Source organism: Atractosteus spatula, chromosome 5 (genome assembly GCF_055471065.1).
Source record: "Atractosteus spatula isolate fAtrSpa1 chromosome 5, fAtrSpa1.hap1, whole genome shotgun sequence".
NCBI classification, from domain to species: domain Eukaryota; kingdom Metazoa; phylum Chordata; class Actinopteri; order Semionotiformes; family Lepisosteidae; genus Atractosteus; species Atractosteus spatula.
This window is the reverse complement of record NC_142710.1, coordinates 707,967-730,000: the sequence shown is the minus strand read 5'-3', so window position 1 is coordinate 730,000 and position 22,034 is coordinate 707,967. Positions and strand designations below refer to the sequence as shown.

The 22,034-nt window shown below is 53.6% G+C and overlaps 1 protein-coding gene across 3 annotated transcripts in view; it reads right to left on the bottom strand.

Moving 5' to 3' along the window:
- Positions 1-14,002, bottom strand: part of cirop (ciliated left-right organizer metallopeptidase) — a 24,925-nt gene extending 10,923 nt beyond the window's left edge. For 2 of the 3 annotated variants that reach the window (XM_088915572.1, XM_088915574.1), the window contains exons 1-8: positions 13,612-14,002; positions 10,478-11,206; positions 9,886-9,979; positions 8,927-8,978; positions 8,653-8,802; positions 4,831-4,956; positions 3,291-3,381; positions 1,375-1,520 (exon numbers count right to left, since the gene is read on the bottom strand). In XM_088915572.1, coding sequence (XP_088771698.1) covers positions 1,375-1,520; positions 3,291-3,381; positions 4,831-4,956; positions 8,653-8,802; positions 8,927-8,978; positions 9,886-9,979; positions 10,478-11,030 — 1,212 coding nt within the window. In that variant the 5' untranslated portion in view covers positions 11,031-11,206; positions 13,612-14,002. The remainder of the gene's footprint in view (positions 1-1,374; positions 1,521-3,290; positions 3,382-4,830; positions 4,957-8,652; positions 8,803-8,926; positions 8,979-9,885; positions 9,980-10,477; positions 11,207-13,611) is intronic. The other variant, XM_088915573.1, reaches the window with a different exon arrangement.
- Between the last annotated feature and the right edge of the window lie 8,032 nt (positions 14,003-22,034).

Sequence of the window (22,034 nt, the reverse complement as noted above, 5' to 3'; positions counted from 1 at the left end):
AGTATCTGGTTCTCCTGAGGCGCCCCTAGCTCAGGGCTGTCGGAGTGCAGGTGAGACTGCAGGGCAGCGATCACAGTGTGTGTGCAGTGTGTGTTCAGGGTGTGTTCAGTGCTCAGGGTGTGTTCAGGGCTCAGTACCTGGTTCTCCAGAGGCGCTCCCAGCTCAGGGCTGTCGGAGTGCAGGTGAGACTGCAGGGCAGCGATCACAGTGTGTCTGCAGTGTGTGTTCAGGGTGTGTTCAGTGCTCAGGGTGTGTTCAGGGCTCAGTACCTGGTTCTCCAGAGGCGCTCCCAGCTCAGGGCTGTCGGAGTGCAGGTGAGCCTGCAGGGCAGCGATCACAGTGTGTGTGCAGTGTGTGTTCAGGGTGTGTTCAGTGCTCAGGGTGTGTTCAGGGCTCAGTACCTGGTTCTCCAGAGGCGCTCCCAGCTCAGGGCTGTCGGAGTGCAGGTGAGCCTGCAGGGCAGCGATCACAGTGTGTGTGCAGTGTGTGTTTAGGGTGTGTTCAGGGCTCAGTACCTGGTTCTCCAGAGGCGCTCCCAGCTCAGGGCTGTCGGAGTGCAGGTGAGCCTGCAGGGCAGCTATCACAGTGTGTGTTCAGAGTGTGTTCAGGGCTCAGTACCTGGTTCTCCAGAGGCGCTCCCAGCTCAGGGCTGTCGGAGTGCAGGTGAGACTGCAGGGCAGCGATCACAGTGTGTGTGCAGTGTGTGTTCAGGGTGTGTTCAGTGCTCAGGGTGTGTTCAGGGCTCAGTACCTGGTTCTCCAGAGGCGCTCCCAGCTCAGGGCTGTCGGAGTGCAGGTGAGACTGCAGGGCAGCGATCACAGTGTGTGTGCAGTGTGTGTTCAGGGTGTGTTCAGTGCTCAGGGTGTGTTCAGGGCTCAGTACCTGGTTCTCCAGAGGCGCTCCCAGCTCAGGGCTGTCGGAGTGCAGGTGAGACTGCAGGGCAGCGATCACAGTGTGTCTGCAGTGTGTGTTCAGGGTGTGTTCAGTGCTCAGGGTGTGTTCAGGGCTCAGTACCTGGTTCTCCAGAGGCGCTCCCAGCTCAGGGCTGTCGGAGTGCAGGTGAGCCTGCAGGGCAGCGATCACAGTGTGTGTGCAGTGTGTGTTTAGGGTGTGTTCAGGGCTCAGTACCTGGTTCTCCAGAGGCGCTCCCAGCTCAGGGCTGTCGGAGTGCAGGTGAGACTGCAGGGCAGCGATCACAGTGTGTGTGCAGTGTGTGTTCAGGGTGTGTTCAGTGCTCAGGGTGTGTTCAGGGCTCAGTACCTGGTTCTCCAGAGGCGCTCCCAGCTCAGGGCTGTCGGAGTGCAGGTGAGCCTGCAGGGCAGCGATCACAGTGTGTCTGCAGTGTGTGTTTAGGGTGTGTTCAGGGCTCAGTACCTGGTTCTCCAGAGGCGCTCCCAGCTCAGGGCTGTCGGAGTGCAGGTGAGCCTGCAGGGCGGCGATCACAGTTGGGGTGTAGATCCTCACCTGTCCTGTCTCATCAGTGTTCGTCACCTGACCCCGCACAGAGCACCCACCACCCACTACACAACACAACACAGCACAGCACATCAATAACCAGCTACACAATTCTACACTCACTGCAGAGTATCACACCACACCTCAACACACAATCCCTACACAGCATGGCACAATCTGCACACAACAGTCTATGACTGTGGACTCACTGTGTGAGGAGTGGGAGTGGGAGCAGTCTGTGACTGTGAACTCACTGTGTGAGGAGTGGGAGCAGTCTGTGACTGTGGACTCACTCTGTGAGGAGTGGGAGTGGGAGCAGTCTGTGACTGTGGACTCTCTGTGTGAGGAGTGGGAGTGGGAGCAGTCTGTGACTGTGGACTCTCTGTGTGAGGAGTGGGAGTGGGAGCAGTCTGTGACTGTGGACTCTCTGTGTGAGGAGTGGGAGTGGGAGCAGTCTGTGACTGTGGACTCTCTGTGTGAGGAGTGGGAGCAGTCTGTGACTGTGGACTCTCTGTGTGAGGAGTGGGAGTGGGAGCAGTCTGTGACTGTGGACTCACTGTGTGAGGAGTGGGAGCAGTCTGTGACTGTGGACTCACTCTGTGAGGAGTGGGAGTGGGAGCAGTCTGTGACTGTGGACTCTCTGTGTGAGGAGTGGGAGTGGGAGCAGTCTGTGACTGTGGACTCACTGTGTGAGGAGTGGGAGTGGGAGCAGTCTGTGACTGTGGACTCACTGTGTGAGGAGTGGGAGCAGTCTGTGACTGTGAACTCACTGTGTGAGGAGTGGGAGCAGTCTGTGACTGTGGACTCACTCTGTGAGGAGTGGGAGTGGGAGCAGTCTGTGACTGTGGACTCTCTGTGTGAGGAGTGGGAGTGGGAGCAGTCTGTGACTGTGGACTCTCTGTGTGAGGAGTGGGAGTGGGAGCAGTCTGTGACTGTGGACTCTCTGTGTGAGGAGTGGGAGCAGTCTGTGACTGTGGACTCTCTGTGTGAGGAGTGGGAGTGGGAGCAGTCTGTGACTGTGGACTCTCTGTGTGAGGAGTGGGAGCAGTCTGTGACTGTGGACTCACTCTGTGAGGAGTGGGAGTGGGAGCAGTCTGTGACTGTGGACTCTCTGTGTGAGGAGTGGGAGCAGTCTGTGACTGTGGACTCTCTGTGTGAGGAGTGGGAGTGGGAGCAGTCTGTGACTGTGGACTCTCTGTGTGAGGAGTGGGAGCAGTCTGTGACTGTGGACTCTCTGTGTGAGGAGTGGGAGTGGGAGCAGTCTGTGACTGTGGACTCTCTGTGTGAGGAGTGGGAGCAGTCTGTGACTGTGGACTCACTCTGTGAGGAGTGGGAGTGGGAGCAGTCTGTGACTGTGGACTCTCTGTGTGAGGAGTGGGAGCAGTCTGTGACTGTGGACTCTCTGTGTGAGGAGTGGGAGTGGGAGCAGTCTGTGACTGTGGACTCTCTGTGTGAGGAGTGGGAGCAGTCTGTGACTGTGGACTCTCTGTGTGAGGAGTGGGAGTGGGAGCAGTCTGTGACTGTGGACTCTCTGTGTGAGGAGTGGGAGCAGTCTGTGACTGTGGACTCACTCTGTGAGGAGTGGGAGTGGGAGCAGTCTGTGACTGTGGACTCACTCTGTGAGGAGTGGGAGTGGGAGCAGTCTGTGACTGTGGACTCTCTGTGTGAGGAGTGGGAGTGGGAGCAGTCTGTGACTGTGGACTCTCTGTGTGAGGAGTGGGAGTGGGAGCAGTCTGTGACTGTGGACTCACTGTGTGAGGAGTGGGAGTGGGAGCAGTCTGTGACTGTGGACTCTCTGTGTGAGGAGTGGGAGCAGTCTGTGACTGTGGACTCACTGTGTGAGGAGTGGGAGTGGGAGCAGTCTCTCCAGGTGTGGAACAGCTCCTTGGAGAAGCCCAGGGTGTGGAGCAGCTCATGAATCACAGTCTGCAAGAGATCAACACCTCGCTCAGGACACTGACGTCTCCCTCCCACAGGACATGGAACCCTCCATCAGGACACTGACCCCTCCCTCCCTCAGGACACTGACCCCTCCCTCCCCCTCTCCCTCAGGACACTGACGTCTCCCTCCCACAGGACATGGAACCCTCCATCAGGACACTGACCCCTCCCTCCCTCAGGACACTGACCCCTCCCTCCCCCTCTCCCTCAGGACACTGACGTCTCCCTCCACAGGACATGGAACCCTCCATCAGGACACTGACCCCTCCCTCCCTCAGGACACTGACCCCTCCCTCCCTCAGGACACTGACCCCTTCCTCCCCCTCTCCCTCCGGACACTGACGTCTCCCTCCCTCAGGACACTGACCCATCACACAGGAAACTAACCCCTCCCTCCCTCAGGACACTGGCTCCTCCCTCCCTCAGGACACTGACCCCTCCCTCCCCCTCTCCCTCAGGACACTGACGTCTCCCTCCCTCAGGACACTGACCCCTCCCTCAGGACACTGACGTCTCCCTCCCACAGGACATGGAACCCTCCATCAGGACACTGACCCCTCTCTCCCTCAGGACACTGACCCCTCCCTCCCTCTCTCCCTCAGGACACTGACGTCTCCCTCCCTCAGGACACTGACCCATCACACAGGAAACTAACCCCTCCCTCCCTCAGGACACTGACCCCTCCCTCCCTCTCTCCCTCAGGATACTGAACCCTCCCTCCCTCAGGACACTGACCCCTCCCACAGGACACTGGCCCCTCCCTCCCTCAGGACACTGACGTCTCCCTCCCTCAGGACACTGACCCATCACACAGGAAACTAACCCCTCCCTCCCTCAGGACACTGACCCCTCCCTCCCTCTCTCCCTCAGGATACTGAACCCTCCCTCCCTCAGGACACTGACCCCTCCCTCCCTCTCTCCCTCAGGATACTGAACCCTCCCTCCCTCAGGACACTGACCCCTCCCTCCCTCTCTCCCTCAGGACACTGAACCCTCCCTCCCTCAGGACACTGACCCCTCCCACAGGACACTGGCCCCTCTCTCCCTCAGGACACTGACGTCTCCCTCCCTCAGGACACTGACCCATCACACAAGAAACTAACCCCTCCCTCCCTCAGGACACTGACCCCTCCCACAGGACACTGACCCCTCCCTCCCCCTCTCCCTCAGGACACTGACCCCTCCCTCCCCCTGTCCCTCAGGATACTGAACCCTCCCTCCCTCAGGACACTGACCCCTACCTCCCTCTCTCCCTCAGGATACTGAACCCTCCCTCCCTCAGGACACTGGCCCCTCCCACAGGACACTGGCCCCTCCCTCCCTCAGGACATGGAACCCTCCATCAGGACACTGACCCCTCCCACAGGACACTGGCCCCCTCCCACAGGACACTGACCCCTCCCTCCTTCAGGACACTGACCCCTGTCTCTATACCTGTACAGTCCTGCGGTGACTGAAATCAGGTGCCGTCAGTCGATCCCGACAGATCACCACCACACCTGCCACAGGCCTGCCCCAGGAATCAGTCTGGCAATGAACCGCATAGGCCAGCACACTGGACTGAGAGAGAGGGGTTAATACACTCCAGTCCATTAACATTGCACTGAGAGAGAGGGGTTAATACACTCCACACTCTATTAATTTCTCTTTCCTTCTCTAAATTTAATTTACCTATGATTCACAGTGTTTGTCTGTCGGTGTTTGTCTTAATTATAGTGCATTTTGTGTGTATTCAAAGATGAGGTAGTGTCTGTGTTTCTTTCCGGGCTCACAGTGATGATGTCAGTTTGTCAGTAAGTTTGCTTTAAGTTAATCCATTAAAAACATTCATATAGGTTTTATGAAACAATCACAGAGAATCCCTCAGTAATAAACACACACAACAGGACAGGAGACACAGTGAGAGAGAGGAGATCACAGAGAAGCCCTCCATAATAAACACACACAACAGGATAGGAGACACAGTGAGAGAGAGGAGATCAAAGAGAATCCCTCAGTAATAAACACACACAACAGGACAGGAGACACAGTGAGAGAGAGGAGATCACAGAGCAGCCCTCAGTAATAAACACACACAACAGGACAGGAGACACAGTGAGAGAGAGGAGATCACAGAGAAGCCTTCAGTAATAAACACACACACAACAGGACAGGAGACACAGTGAGAGAGAGGAGATCACAGAGAAGCCCTCAGTAATACACACACACAACAGGACAGGAGACAGTGAGAGAGAGGAGATCACAGAGAAGCCCTCAGTAATAAACACACACAACAGGACAGGAGACACAGTGAGAGAGAGAGAGGAGATCACAGAGAAGCCTTCAGTAATAAACACAACAGGACAGGAATCACAGTGAGAGAGAGGAGATCACAGAGAAGCCCTCAGTAATAAACACACACAACAGGACAGGAGACACAGTGAGAGAGAGGAGATCACAGAGAAGCCCTCAGTAATAAACAAACAACAGGACAGGAGACACAGTGAGAGAGAGGAGATCACAGAGAAGCCCTCAGTAATATACACACACAACAGGACAGGAGACACAGTGAGAGAGAGAGAGGAGATCACAGAGAAGCCCTCAGTAATAAACACACACAACAGGACAGGAGACACAGTGAGAGAGAGAGAGGAGATCACAGAGAATCCCTCAGTAATAAACACACACAACAGGACAGGAGACACAGTGAGAGAGAGAGAGGAGATCACAGAGAATCCCTCAGTAATAAACACACACAACAGGACAGGAGACACAGTGAGAGAGAGGAGAGATAATGGGAACAGAGCAGATGATTACATAACTATTATCTTCTTTCATTTGGTAATGTCTATTTCTGTTTTTCTGCTTTAATTTCTAATTTGAAACATAAACTTCCCGTTTTGTTTCCAGTGCGTCATGCACATTTCTGGGTTGAAATTATACAGAATATAATAAAGAACAACTTCATACAAAGAGAGAGAGGGGTTAATACTGACACACTGACTGACTGGACACTCCAGTACATTAACACTGCACTGAGAGAGAGGGGTTAATACTGACACACTGACTGACTGGACACTCCAGTACATTGACACTGCACTGAGAGAGAGGGGTTCATACAGACACACTGACTGACTGGACACTCCAGTACATTAACACTGCACTGAGAGAGAGGGGTTAATACAGACACACTGACTGGACACTCCAGTACATTAACACTGCACTGAGAGAGAGGGGTTCATACAGACACTCTGACTGACTGGACACTCCAGTACATTAACACTGCACTGAGAGAGAGAGGTTCATACAGACACACTGACTGACTGGACACTCCAGTACATTAACACTGCACTGAGAGAGAGGGGTTCATACAGACACTCTGACTGGACACTCCAGTACGTTAACACTGCACTGAGAGAGAGGGGTTCATACAGACACACTGACTGACTGGACACTCCAGTACATTAACACTGCACTGAGAGAGAGGGGTTCATACAGACACACTGACTGACTGGACACTCCAGTACATTAACACTGCACTGAGAGAGAGGGGTTCATACAGACACACTGACTGGACACTCCAGTACATTAACACTGCACTGAGAGAGAGGGGTTCATACAGACACACTGACTGACTGGACACTCCAGTACATTAACACTGCACTGAGAGAGAGGGGTTCATACAGACACACTGACTGGACACTCCAGTACATTAACACTGCACTGAGAGAGAGGGGTTCATACAGACACACTGACTGGACACTCCAGTACATTAACACTGCACTGAGAGAGAGGGGTTCATACAGACACACTGACTGACTGGACACTCCAGTACATTAACACTGCACTGAGAGAGAGGGGTTCATACAGACACACTGACTGACTGGACACTCCAGTACATTAACACTGCACTGAGAGAGAGGGGTTCATACAGACACACTGACTGACTGGACACTCCAGTACATTAACACTACACTGAGAGAGAGGGGTTCATACAGACACACTGACTGGACACTCCAGTACATTAACACTGCACTGAGAGAGAGGGGCTAATACAGACACACTGACTGGACACTCCAGTACATTAACACTGCACTGAGAGAGAGGGGTTAATACAGACACACTGACTGACTGGACACTCCAGTACATTAACACTGCACTGAGAGAGAGGGGTTCATACAGACACACTGACTGACTGGACACTCCAGTACATTAACACTGCACTGAGAGAGAGGGGTTCATACAGACACACTGACTGACTGGACACTCCAGTACATTAACACTGCACTGAGAGAGAGGGGTTCATACAGACACACTGACTGGACACTCCAGTACATTAACACTGCACTGAGAGAGAGGGGTTCATACAGACACACTGACTGACTGGACACTCCAGTACATTAACACTGCACTGAGAGAGAGGGGTTCATACAGACACACTGACTGACTGGACACTCCAGTACATTAACACTGCACTGAGAGAGAGGGGTTCATACAGACACACTGACTGGACACTCCAGTACATTAACACTGCACTGAGAGAGAGGGGTTCATACAGACACACTGACTGACTGGACACTCCAGTACATTAACACTGCACTGAGAGAGAGGGGTTCATACAGACACACTGACTGGACACTCCAGTACATTAACACTGCACTGAGAGAGAAGGGTTCATACAGACACACTGACTGACTGGACACTCCAGTACATTAACACTGCACTGAGAGAGAGGGGTTAATACAGACACACTGACTGGACACTCCAGTACATTAACACTGCACTCAGAGAGAGGGGTTCATACAGACACACTGACTGACTGGACACTCCAGTACATTAACACTGCACTGAGAGAGAGGGGTTCATACAGACACACTGACTGGACACTCCAGTACATTAACACTGCACTGAGAGAGAGGGGTTCATACAGACACACTGACTGACTGGACACTCCAGTACATTAACACTGCACTGAGAGAGAGGGGTTCATACAGACACACTGACTGGACACTCCAGTACATTAACACTGCACTGAGAGAGAGGGGTTCATACAGACACACTGACTGACTGGACACTCCAGTACATTAACACTGCACTGAGAGAGAGGGGTTCATACAGACACACTGACTGGACACTCCAGTACATTAACACTGCACTGAGAGAGAGGGGTTCATACAGACACACTGACTGTTTTCCTACTCACAAACTCAGTAAAAAGGGTCACAGATCTTATACCAAACAAGGGAGACAGACAGTGATGACAGGACTGGCTCTGACCTCAGCCCTGCACTTGTCTGTGTTGTGAGTGTGCAGGTACAGCAGGAAGTCTGTGTCAGGAAGTCCCGCCCCTTCCGGCCGCAGCTGTATGTGAGCTGGGGAGTCTGGGTCGGGGTAGACCACACAGCCCGCCAGGTGAGCGTCAGGGATCTGCCAATCATCAGCGATCAATACTTCATCACCGCTTGGAGCAGCAGGGAGAGGAGGAGAACTCAACACACGTCAGGCAGGTGAGCAAGAGAGATCTGACAGAGTAACTGTAAATAAAACTCACAGTGATGTCGAGACAGGTCTCCAAACTGTAGTTCTCATTTTCTTTACCACACCTAAAACAAACAGAGACAGAGGGGTTAATACAGACACACTGACTGGACACTCCAGTACATTAACACTGCACTGAGAGAGAGGGGTTCATACAGACACACTGACTGGACACTCCAGTACATTAACACTGCACTGAGAGAGAGGGGTTCATACAGACACACTGACTGACTGGACACTCCAGTACATTAACACTGCACTGAGAGAGAGGGGTTCATACAGACACACTGACTGACTGGACACTCCAGTACATTAACACTGCACTGAGAGAGAGGGGTTCATACAGACACACTGACTGGACACTCCAGTACATTAACACTGCACTGAGAGAGAGGGGTTCATACAGACACACTGACTGACTGGACACTCCAGTACATTAACACTGCACTGAGAGAGAGGGGTTCATACAGACACACTGACTGACTGGACACTCCAGTACATTAACACTGCACTGAGAGAGAGGGGTTAATAAAGACACACTGACTGACTGGACACTCCAGTACATTAACACTGCACTGAGAGAGAGGGGTTAATACAGACACACTGACTGACTGGACACTCCAGTACATTAACACTGCACTGAGAGAGAGGGGTTAATAAAGACACACTGACTGACTGGACACTCCAGTACATTAACACTGCACTGAGAGAGAGGGGTTCATACAGACACACTGACTGTCTGGACACTCCAGTACATTAACACTGCACTGAGAGAGAGGGGTTCATACAGACACACTGACTGACTGGACACTCCAGTACATTAACACTGCACTGAGAGAGAGGGGTTCATACAGACACACTGACTGACTGGACACTCCAGTACATTAACACTGCACTGAGAGAGAGGGGTTCATACAGACACACTGACTGACTGGACAGGAGTATTCTTCATTGTATGTCAGACAGCCTGACCTGTTGTAGTTGGCAGTGCTGGAGTTCCTCCAGATGAACTTGCAGTACTTGTTGACGTCTCTAACAAGAAGCAGTCGGTCTGGAACTCTGTTCACTGAAGACAGACAGACAGGTCATCAGACACAGAGTGACTGACCAACACCTCCGTTGGACACACCGATGGACAGAGACCCACTGACTGACCGACACCTCCCTCAGACACACCGATGGACAGAGACACTGACTGACAAACACCTCCCTTGGACACACCGATGGATAGAGACACTGACTGACCAACACCTCCCTCGGACACACTGATGGACAGAGACCCACTGACTGACCAACACCTCCTTCACCTGACAGATGAACATAAAGTTAATGTACATGACAGGAGGACAGGAGGACAGGCAGGAGGACAGGTGGACAGGCAGGAGGACAGGTGGACAGGCAGACAGACAGGCAGGAGGACTGGAATGAGGACAGGAGGACTGGCATGAGGACAGACAGACAGGCAGTCAGACAATTTGACAGGCAGGTGGGCAGACAAGCGGACAGGGAGGCAGATAGACAGGCAGGCAGGAGGACAGGCAGGCGGGCTCCAGCACTCTCTCACCCGATAGCGCCCCAGAGACGGTCCTGATGGCCTCAGCCACAGCCGGCTCCAGCCTCTGTCCCTCCAGCGCGGACAGGGCAGGGCTCTCCCGGGGGGTCCAGGTCCGGATCCTGATGGGCAGGACAGGGGGCGCGTCCGAGTGCCCCAGGGGTGAGGCCTGAGGGGGCGGGGCCCGAGGCTGGAGGGGGAGGACTGAGCGCCTGGAGCTCCTCCTGTGGGGCGGGGCTGGGTCGGAAGTGGGAGGGGCCTCCCGCAGGTGGCTTTGGGCAGGCCATGCCTTGGCATGGATGGGCGGGGACTGGCCACAACAGGGCGTGTCTACGACGCCGAGGGGCGTGGTCTGTGCTGTCCGGTTCCCTCCAGCTGTACCCGGGTGGCCCTGGGAAGGCGGAGCTTCGCGGGTGAGGGGCGGAGCCACCACCCTGACCGTCGCCTGGACTTCGTCAAAGAGGCACCTGGCCCGGCTGGCGGGGACCCATAGGAACAGCGGCCATAGCAACAGCCACGGCAACCGTAAGGAGGCTGGCGTGCCGAGGGCGGGACCAGAGGTCATCTCCCTGGCGACAGCATGCCCAAGGTCAGGGGTCTCCAGCCCTGCTCCTGGACCGCCGCAGTCCAGCAGGTTTCCCAGCGAAGCACAGAACCCTGGATTCCCAGAGACCTGGATCGCCTGTGGGCTGGGGCTCCCTGAACTCAAGTACTGACCTGCCCAGCTGATCGATTCCTCATCTGTAAAAAACACAAATACAGGTGACGCAGGGGGACGAGCAGCACTACAGTTGTATGCTGCATAAGTTTAGTCACCCCTGGAACCCCTGTACCTCTGGGGTACTGCAAGTTTGACTGAATTGCTCAGTGAAAAGGGATGAACACAGCCTCTGCAGGGTACAAGCTTAAACACGGCTGCACATTTGAATGCACGATTACTATTTATTTGCTTAATTGAAGAGTGTGAAAAACTGAAACAGTGAGTGTGGCATGTGCAGAGGGACCCTGTCAGTCAGTACTCCAGCAGCTGTATCACTCTGCAGCTCCCAGCTGGCAGCCCCACTGCAGCTCAGCAGGCGTGAGCCTGGTCTGTACCTGGAGGGGAGACTCCTGGGAAAGCTGAGGCTGCTGCTGGAAGAGGTGTGAGTGGGGCCAGCAGGGGGCGCTCACCCTGCGGGCTGTGTGGGTCCTAATGCCCCAGGACAGTGACGGGGACACTAGACTGTAAACAGACACTGTCCAAAACCACTATATAAGTGTAAATAATTATTATTATTATTATAATTACTCGGCCAGATCAGAGTCTTTCTGTTCTTGCTTGAGGCGTCCTTGCAGAGCTCTTCCAGCTCAGAAATATTCTGAGGTCCTCGCGCGTGCACAGATTTTCCAGAAGACTCAAGTCTGGGGACTGTGGAAGAAATGCCAAAACCTAGGCCTGGTGCACAGAGACCTTCCCTCTCTGTGGGGTGGTACTGGAGCGCTGGCTCTGGGGCTCAGGAGCTGTGCCTGTGGCTGGGAGGTTGCCGGTTCGAATCCCGCGGCCGGCAGAGGAATCCTACTCCGCTGGGCCCCTGAGCGAGGCCCTCAACCCCAGCTGCTCCAGGGGTGCTGTATTAAATGTCTGACCCTGCGCTCTGACCCCCAGCTTCTCTCCCTGTCTGTGTGTCTCCTGGAGAGCAAGCTGGGGTCTGAGAAAAGACACAGTCCTCATGCAGGAGACTGTACAGGGACAGAAAAGAGATCTGATCTTGATTGTGTGGGGACAGGAAAGAGATCTGATCTTGATCGTACAGGCCCAGTAAAGAGATCTGATCTTGATTGTACAGGGACAGGAAAGAGATCTGATCTTGATTGTACAGGGACAGGAAAGAGATCTGATCTTGATTGTACAGGGACAGTAAAGATATCTGATCTTGATCGTACTGGGCCAGTAAAGAGATCTGATCTTGATCGTACAGGCCCAGTAAAGAGATCTGATCTTGATTGTACAGGGCCAGTAAAGAGATCTGATCTTGATCGTACAGGGGCAGTAGAGAGATCTGATCTTGATCGTACTGGGCCAGTAGAGAGATCTGATCTTGATCGTACAGGCCCAGTAAAGAGATCTGATCTTGATTGTACAGGGACAGGAAAGAGATCTGATCTTGATCGTACAGGGCCAGTAAAGAGATCTGATCTTGATCGTACGGGGACAGGAAAGAGATCTGATCTTAATTGTGTGGGGACAGTAAAGAGATCTGATCTTGATTGTCTGGGGACAGGAAAGAGATCTGATCTTGATCGTACTGGGCCAGTAAAGAGATCTGATCTTGATCGTACAGGGACAGGAAAGAGATCTGATCTTGATTGTACAGGGACAGGAAAGAGATCTGATCTTGATCGTACAGGGACAGTAAAGAGATCTGATCTTGATTGTACAGGGCCAGTAAAGAGATCTGATCTTGATTGTACAGGGACAGTAAAGAGATCTGATCTTGATTGTACAGGCCCAGTAAAGAGATCTGATCTTGATTGTACAGGGACAGGAAAGAGATCTGATCTTGATTGTACAGGGACAGGAAAGAGATCTGATCTTGATTGTACAGGGACAGTAAAGAGATCTGATCTTGATTGTACAGGGACAGTAAAGAGATCTGATCTTGATCGTACAGGGACAGCAAAGAGATCTGATCTTGATCGTACTGGGCCAGTAAAGAGATCTGATCTCCTGATTCACCTGCAGTGAGAGCACCCTCAGAGCTGCTCGGGGGGCAGCAATATTAACAATAGTGTCGGCCCCCCATCGTGCACAAGAACCCGCCGTGTGAGGTCAGGGGTCAGGGGTCAGGCCATAGACCACAGCAACACCAGAGGACCCTGGGGTGACCAGTCCAGCCAGCACTGAGCTCAGGCTGGGACCTCCAGCTCACCACAGCTGACCCACGGGGAGCCCACAGCCATGTGTGGAGCTGGGCATCACCCCAGTCTCCTTACCGGTGCCGAGAGACACGGGCCACGCGTGTGCGTGGGGGTAGGGGGGGCGCTGCTCACCCCACAAGCAGCAGTCCAGTCCCGCGGCTGTCTGACCGTGACCGGACACTGCGCGAACCTCAGACGGTGCGTGTGCGTGTGGAGGGGAACGGGAGCTGTGGGCGAGCCGGACTCACCTTTCGGTTTCCAGTTTGTCCTTTTTTTCGGTTCGGGTTCGGTTACGGAAAGAACCGTCCTCTCACTCCCAGGCGCCGGCTCGGACCGCCGCCCGTCTGGCCGCTGCTCCTCGCTCGGGCCGCCGGCAGGAAGCGGAAGACGCGGCTCGCGGGGATCCACAGCTCCGCGGCGGCCAGCGCGTTCCGTCACGCCCGCGACAGGGGGGCGTGTCTGCGGGCGAGTGTCCAACCCTCACCTGGTGCCGGAACTACTGTATCTGCACCCGTCTCTCTCTGGGGTATTTAACTGTCAGACTCCCTCAGTGTGTCTCTCTCTCTCTCTGGGGTATTTAACTCTCAGACTCCCTCAGTGTGTCTCTCTCTGGGGTATTTAACTCTCAGACTCCCTCAGTGTGTCTCTCTCTCTGGGGTATTTAACTCTCAGACTCCCTCAGTGTGTCTCTCTCTGGGGTATTTAACTGTCAGACTCCCTCAGTGTGTCTCTCTCTCTGGGGTATTTAACTGTCAGACTCCCTCAGTGTGTCTCTCTCTCTGGGGTATTTAACTGTCAGACTCCCTCAGTGTGTCTCTCTCTCTGGGGTATTTAACTGTCAGACTCCCTCAGTGTGTCTCTCTCTCTCTGGGGTATTTAACTGTCAGACTCCCTCAGTGTGTCTCTCTCTCTCTGGGGTATTTAACTGTCAGACTCCCTCAGTGTGTCTCTCTCTCTGGGGTATTTAACTGTCAGACTCCCTCAGTGTGTCTCTCTCTCTCTGGGGTATTTAACTGTCAGACTCCCTCAGTGTGTCTCTCTCTCTCTGGGGTATTTAACTGTCAGACTCCCTCAGTGTGTCTCTCTCTCTCTGGGGTATTTAACTGTCAGACTCCCTCAGTGTGTCTCTCTCTCTGGGGTATTTAACTCTCAGACTCCCTCAGTGTGTCTCTCTCTCTGGGGTATTTAACTGTCAGACTCCCTCAGTGTGTCTCTCTCTCTCTGGGGTATTTAACTGTCAGACTCCCTCAGTGTGTCTCTCTCTCTCTCTGGGGTATTTAACTGTCAGACTCCCTCAGTGTGTCTCTCTCTCTGGGGTATTTAACTGTCAGACTCCCTCAGTGTGTCTCTCTCTCTCTGGGGTATTTAACTGTCAGACTCCCTCAGTGTGTCTCTCTCTCTCTGGGGTATTTAACTGTCAGACTCCCTCAGTGTGTCTCTCTCTCTGGGGTATTTAACTGTCAGACTCCCTCAGTGTGTCTCTCTCTCTGGGGTATTTAACTGTCAGACTCCCTCAGTGTGTCTCTCTCTCTGGGGTATTTAACTGTCAGACTCCCTCAGTGTGTCTCTCTCTCTCTGGGGTATTTAACTGTCAGACTCCCTCAGTGTGTCTCTCTCTCTCTGGGGTATTTAACTGTCAGACTCCCTCAGTGTGTCTCTCTCTCTCTCTGGGGTATTTAACTGTCAGACTCCCTCAGTGTGTCTCTCTCTCTCTCTCTGGGGTATTTAACTGTCAGACTCCCTCAGTGTGTCTCTCTCTCTGGGGTATTTAACTGTCAGACTCCCTCAGTGTGTCTCTCTCTGGGGTATTTAACTGTCAGACTCCCTCAGTGTGTCTCTCTCTCTCTGGGGTATTTAACTGTCAGACTCCCTCAGTGTGTCTCTCTCTGGGGTATTTAACTGTCAGACTCCCTCAGTGTGTCTCTCTCTGGGGTATTTAACTCTCAGACTCCCTCAGTGTGTCTCTCTCTCTGGGGTATTTAACTCTCAGACTCCCTCAGTGTGTCTCTCTCTCTCTCTGGGGTATTTAACTCTCAGACTCCCTCAGTGTGTCTCTCTCTGGGGTATTTAACTGTCAGACTCCCTCAGTGTCTCTCTCTCTGGGGTATTTAACTCTCAGACTCCCTCAGTGTGTGTCTCTCTCTCTGGGGTATTTAACTGTCAGACTCCCTCAGTGTGTCTCTCTCTCTCTGGGGTATTTAACTGTCAGACTCCCTCAGTGTGTCTCTCTCTGGGGTATTTAACTGTCAGCCTCCCTCAGTGTGTCTCTCTCTCTGGGGTATTTAACTCTCAGACTCCCTCAGTGTGTCTCTCTCTCTCTCTGGGGTATTTAACTGTCAGACTCCCTCAGTGTGTCTCTCTCTCTGGGGTATTTAACTCTCAGACTCCCTCAGTGTGTCTCTCTCTCTCTGGGGTATTTAACTCTCAGACTCCCTCAGTGTGTCTCTCTCTGGGGTATTTAACTGTCAGACTCCCTCAGTGTGTCTCTCTCTGGGGTATTTAACTCTCAGACTCCCTCAGTGTGTCTCTCTCTGGGGTATTTAACTGTCAGACTCCCTCAGTGTGTCTCTCTCTGGGGTATTTAACTGTCAGACTCCCTCAGTGTGTCTCTCTCTCTCTGGGGTATTTAACTGTCAGACTCCCTCAGTGTGTCTCTCTCTGGAGTATTTAACTCTCAGACTCCCTCAGTGTGTCTCTCTCTGGGGTATTTAACTGTCAGACTCCCTCAGTGTGTCTCTCTCTCTCTGGGGTATTTAACTCTCAGACTCCCTCAGTGTGTCTCTCTCTCTCTCTGGGGTATTTAACTGTCAGACTCCCTCAGTGTGTCTCTCTCTCTCTCTGGGGTATTTAACTGTCAGACTCCCTCAGTGTGTCTCTCTCTCTGGGGTATTTAACTGTCAGACTCCCTCAGTGTGTCTCTCTCTCTCTCTGGGGTATTTAACTGTCAGACTCCCTCAGTGTGTCTCTCTCTCTGGGGTATTTAACTGTCAGACTCCCTCAGTGTGTCTCTCTCTCTGGGGTATTTAACTCTCAGACTCCCTCAGTGTGTCTCTCTCTCTCTCTGGGGTATTTAACTCTCAGACTCCCTCAGTGTGTCTCTCTCTGGGGTATTTAACTGTCAGACTCCCTCAGTGTGTCTCTCTCTCTCTGGGGTATTTAACTCTCAGACTCCCTCAGTGTGTCTCTCTCTCTCTGGGGTATTTAACTGTCAGACTCCCTCAGTGTGTCTCTCTCTGGGGTATTTAACTGTCAGACTCCCTCAGTGTGTCTCTCTCTGGGGTATTTAACTGTCAGACTCCCTCAGTGTGTCTCTCTCTCTCTGGGGTATTTAACTGTCAGACTCCCTCAGTGTGTCTCTCTCTCTGGGGTATTTAACTGTCAGACTCCCTCAGTGTGTCTCTCTCTCTGGGGTATTTAACTGTCAGACTCCCTCAGTGTGTCTCTCTCTCTGGGGTATTTAACACTCAGACTCCCTCAGTGTGTCTCTCTCTGGGGTATTTAACTGTCAGACTCCCTCAGTGTGTCTCTCTCTGGGGTATTTAACTGTCAGACTCCCTCAGTGTGTCTCTCTCTCTCTGGGGTATTTAACTGTCAGACTCCCTCAGTGTGTGTCTCTCTCTCTGGGGTATTTAACTCTCAGACTCCCTCAGTGTGTCTCTCTCTCTGGGGTATTTAACTGTCAGACTCCCTCAGTGTGTGTCTCTCTCTGGGGTATTTAACTGTCAGACTCCCTCAGTGTGTGTCTCTCTCTCTGGGGTATTTAACTGTCAGACTCCCTCAGTGTGTGTCTCTCTCTCTGGGGTATTTAACTGTCAGACTCCCTCAGTGTGTCTCTCTCTCTGGGGTATTTAACTGTCAGACTCCCTCAGTGTGTCTCTCTCTCTGGGGTATTTAACTGTCAGACTCCCTCAGTGTGTCTCTCTCTCTCTGGGGTATTTAACTGTCAGACTCCCTCAGTGTGTCTCTCTCTCTCTGGGGTATTTAACTCTCAGACTCCCTCAGTGTGTCTCTCTCTCTGGGGTATTTAACTGTCAGACTCCCTCAGTGTGTCTCTCTCTCTCTCTGGGGTATTTAACTGTCAGACTCCCTCAGTGTGTCTCTCTCTCTCTGGGGTATTTAACTGTCAGACTCCCTCAGTGTGTCTCTCTCTCTCTCTGGGGTATTTAACTGTCAGACTCCCTCAGTGTGTCTCTCTCTCTCTGGGGTATTTAACTCTCAGACTCCCTCAGTGTCTCTCTCTCTGGGGAGAGATCAGATCAGATCTCTATATTGGAGTAGGATTCCTCTGCCGGCCGCCTGGATTTGAACCGGCAACCTCCCAGCCACAGGCACAGATCCTGAGCCCCAGAGCCACCACTCCGCCCTGTAAAACACAAATAATTAATAATAATAATAATAATAATAATAATAATAATAACTGCTTACACTTATATAGTGCTTTTCTGGACACTCCACTCAAAGTCCTTTACAGGTAATGGGGATCCCCTCCACCCCCACCCCCCCAGTGTGCAGCCCCACCTGGATGATGTGACGGCAGCCATAGTGCGCCAGAACGCTCCCCACACACCAGCTCTCAGTGGGGAGGAGAGCAGAGTGATGAGGCCAGTTCAGAGAGGGGGGGTATCAGGAGGCCATGACTGGTAAGGGCCAATAGGAAATGTGGCCAGGACGCCGGGGTCACACCCCTACTCTTTTCGAGAAACACCCTGGGGTTTTTAATGACCACAGAGAGTCAGGACCTCGGTTTTACGTCTCATCCGAAGGACGGCACCTGTTTACAGTCTAGTGTCCCCGTCTCTATACTGGGGCATTAGGCCCCACATGGACCGCAGGGTGAGCGCCCCCTGCTGGCCAAACCAACACCTCTTCCAGCAGCAGCCTTAGTTTTCCCCAGGAGTCTCCCCTCCAGGTACTGGCCAGTGTGTCACGCCTGCTGAGCTCCAGTGGGGCTGCCAGCTGGGAGAGTGTCAGGGTGATGTGGCTGCTGCCCAAGTAGACGTCAGCTCCCCGCCCGTTCCATCATATCCAGCAGGTGGATTTCCCGGTGGACGCACGGACGCACAGCAGCCCGCGGCTGGCCTGGCGGTAAACCCGCGCCCCGCCTGTCTGGCTCGCTCGGTGAGAGGGCTGGGGCTGCGGGACAGACGCCCCGCGCTGGGCGTCTGGCTCGGCATTCGGCTGACCCCCGCATCCGGTCTGCAGTGCCAGCGGCGTGGGAAACCCAGCTTCGCAAGGACACGCTGTCCCGGGGGGGGGGGAGAAGGCATCGAAAATCTCGCCGCTGTGCCCGAAAAGATCCGGACGCTCCGAGGGCACGCGCAGCCGGAAGATTCGTGGAGACCTTGGGTGAGAAACTCCGTCCTAAAGCGCTGCCGCAGGGGAGGCTCACGAGGCTCAAACGTGCGAGGGCTCTTCGCACGGGTTTGCACGAGGATGTTCAGTCCCAGCTGAGCCGGACGCCTGCAGCCGCAGGAGCTCTGGGACGGAGGGCTTTCAGACGGGCTGTAGCGTGCCCGGCCGGTACGGCTGGCCCACGGTCCCAGGTCCTGTAGCGAGGCTTCTGCTTGACTGTGGACGTGAACGATGGTGACTGCCTTACCGTGAAGAGCGCGACACGCACGGGGCTCCGGGCTCCCACGCACGGGGGCCCCACGGCTTCTCTCCTCCCGCTTGGGCTCGGGTGTGGGGTTGTGGGTACGAGACACCGAGGCAGCTGCTCGGGGGTCCCTCCTTGTGAGAGAGCCCAGCGCACGCCGCTCCTCCACGGTGTGAAGGGTGCCGAGGCAGTGAGAGCAGTCTGCGTGAGCTTCCCTGTCACGCCACCTGCCACGGCGGTCACGCAGCATGCCAAGCCACGATATCTGCTCAACATTCATGTCATGTTATTTATATTATATATATATGATGTTATAGGGGGTGGTACGGTGGCTCTGGGGCTCAGGAGCTGTGCCTGTGGCTGGGAGGTTGCCGGTTCGAATCCCGCGGCCGGCAGAGGAATCCTACTCCGCTGGGCCCCTGAGCGAGGCCCTCAACCCCAGCTGCTCCAGGGGTGCTGTATAAATGGCCGACCCTGCGCTCTGACCCCCAGCTTCTCTCCCTGTCTGTGTGTCTCCTGGAGAGCAAGCTGGGGTCTGTGAAGAGACACAGTCCTCATGCAGGAGACTGTACAGGGACAGTGAAGTGATCGTACACGAGTTCAGGCGGGGAGCTGCGGAGGAACGGGTACAGGCTTCTTCCCTGCTGAAAAGACGAGAGAGAGAGAAAACACAACGTCTGTCCCCTGCTCCCTGCTCCCGCCCCTCTCCTCTCCCAGCTCGTGCTCTCCCGCTACAGTACCTCTGCTGGCTGCCCTGTCTTCCTCGCACCCAAAGAAGGCTCCACGGTCTGAAACGTTGTGTTTTCTCTCTTGCCGTTTCAGCAGGGAATACTCCCGTCACTTGCTCCTGTATTATGTCAGATATTCATGACTCGTTTGCGTTGACAACAGTCCCTTGACGGCCCCCTCCGGTACAGGTGGGAGACCGCAGGTCTAGCTGTCGGGCAGTGTTCATTCACACCTCTCTCTCACCAGGACCCAAGCTGCTGTAGTGGTGTGTTGAGCGAAACCGATGTCCCCAGGAAGGCTGGCAGGGGGGTGCAGGGGGGGCCCTGGGCTCGAGTCCGGCCCAGGGGTGCTGTCTGTGTGGAGTCTGCATGTTCTCCCCATGTTTGTGTGTGGGTTTCTGCAGGGGGGCTCCCACAGTCCAAAGACATGCTGGGAGATTCATTGGCTTCTGGCAATGTGTGTGTGTGTGTCTCTGTCAGAGCAGGTACTGACCAGTGGACCAGTACTGACCCTGTCCACTCCTGACCAGGCGACCAGTACCGAGCAGGTCCAGCACTCAACAGGCTCAGTACTGACCCCGTCCACTACTGACTAGACTCAGTACTGACCCCGTCCTCTACTGATCAGTGGACCAGTACTGTCCCCGTCCACTACTGACCAGTATTTAGTACTGACCAGGTCCAGCACTTCTGAGTCTGAGAAGTCAGACAAGATCCGATACCGTTCCTCTCCCTCGCCTGGGGAAGCACAGTCGAGTCTCCCCAAAGCGTCCCATCGCCCTGGAGACCGTCACACCTCTCTGCTTCCTGGGAATGATCTCCGATCCACCAACGGCACGGGACCAGTGACGCTCTCCTCCTCCCTTCTCGTCTCCCAGGGAGCTGCAGTTATCCTCCCCCTTACTGATCCGCACGGTCAGTTTTCCCAGAGTCCAGAGGGAGTCAGAAAATACCAGCAGATCAACGCCCAGTGAAGCGCAGATCTACACACTGACGTGAGCTGATCTACAGTGAAGCGCTGATCTACACACTGACGTGAGCAGATCTACAGTTATTGCGCAGATCTACAGTGATGTGCAGATCTACATGCAGTGATGCTCAGATCTACAGTTATTGCACAGATCTACACGCAGTGATGCACAGATCTACACGCAGTGATGAGATCTACAGTGATGTGCAGATCTACACGCAGTGATGAGATCTGCAGTGATGAGCAGATCTACACGCAGTGATGTGCAGATCTACACACAGTGATGCTCAGATCTACAGTGATGTGCAGATCTACACACAGTAATGCTTAGATCTACAGTGATGTGCAGATCTACACGCAGTGATGCTCAGATCTAGTGATGTGCAGATCTACACAGTGATGTGCAGATCTACACGCAGTGATGAGATCTACAGTGATGCTTAGATCTACACGCAGTGATGCTTAGATCTACACAGTGATGCTTAGATCTACAGTGATGCTCAGATCTAGTGATGTGCAGATCTGCACAGTGATGTGCAGATCTGCACAGTGATGCTTAGATCTACAGTGATGTGCAGATCTACACACAGTGATGTGCATATCTACACGCAGTGATGCGCAGATCTACAGTGATGTGCAGAGCTACATGCAGTGATGCACAGATCTACAGTGATGTGCAGATCTACACACAGTGATGTGCATATCTACACGCAGTGATGCGCAGATCTACAGTGATGTGCAGATCTACACGTTGTGATGTGCAGAGCTACATGCAGTGATGCGCAGATCTACAGTGATGTGCAGATCTACATGCAGTGATGCGCAGATCTACACGCAGTGATGCGCAGATCTACATGCAGTGATGTGCAGATCTACAGTGATGTGCAGATCTACACACAGTGATGTGCAGATCTACACACAGTGATGTGCATATCTACACGCAGTGATGCGCAGATCTACAGTGATGTGCAGATCTACACGTTGTGATGTGCAGAGCTACATGCGGTGATGCGCAGAGCTACACGCAGTGATGTGCAGATCTACACGCAGTGATGCACAGATCTACAGTGATGTGCAGATCTACACGTGCTGATGTGCAGATCTACATGCAGTGATGTGCAGATCTAGTGACATGCAGATCCACACACAGTGATGCGCAGATCTACACGTGCTGATGCGCAGATCTACATGCAGTGATGCGCAGATCTACGCAGACATGCGCACATTCACACAGACATGATGCACAGATCTACACAGAGTGATGCACAGATCTACACACATCCTGGGTTGGAACAGAAACCAGGAGAGTCCAAGTCCTCCCAGAACTGGGTCGGAGACACCCCCCGGGACAGAGAGAGACTGCAGCCCACACCGTGG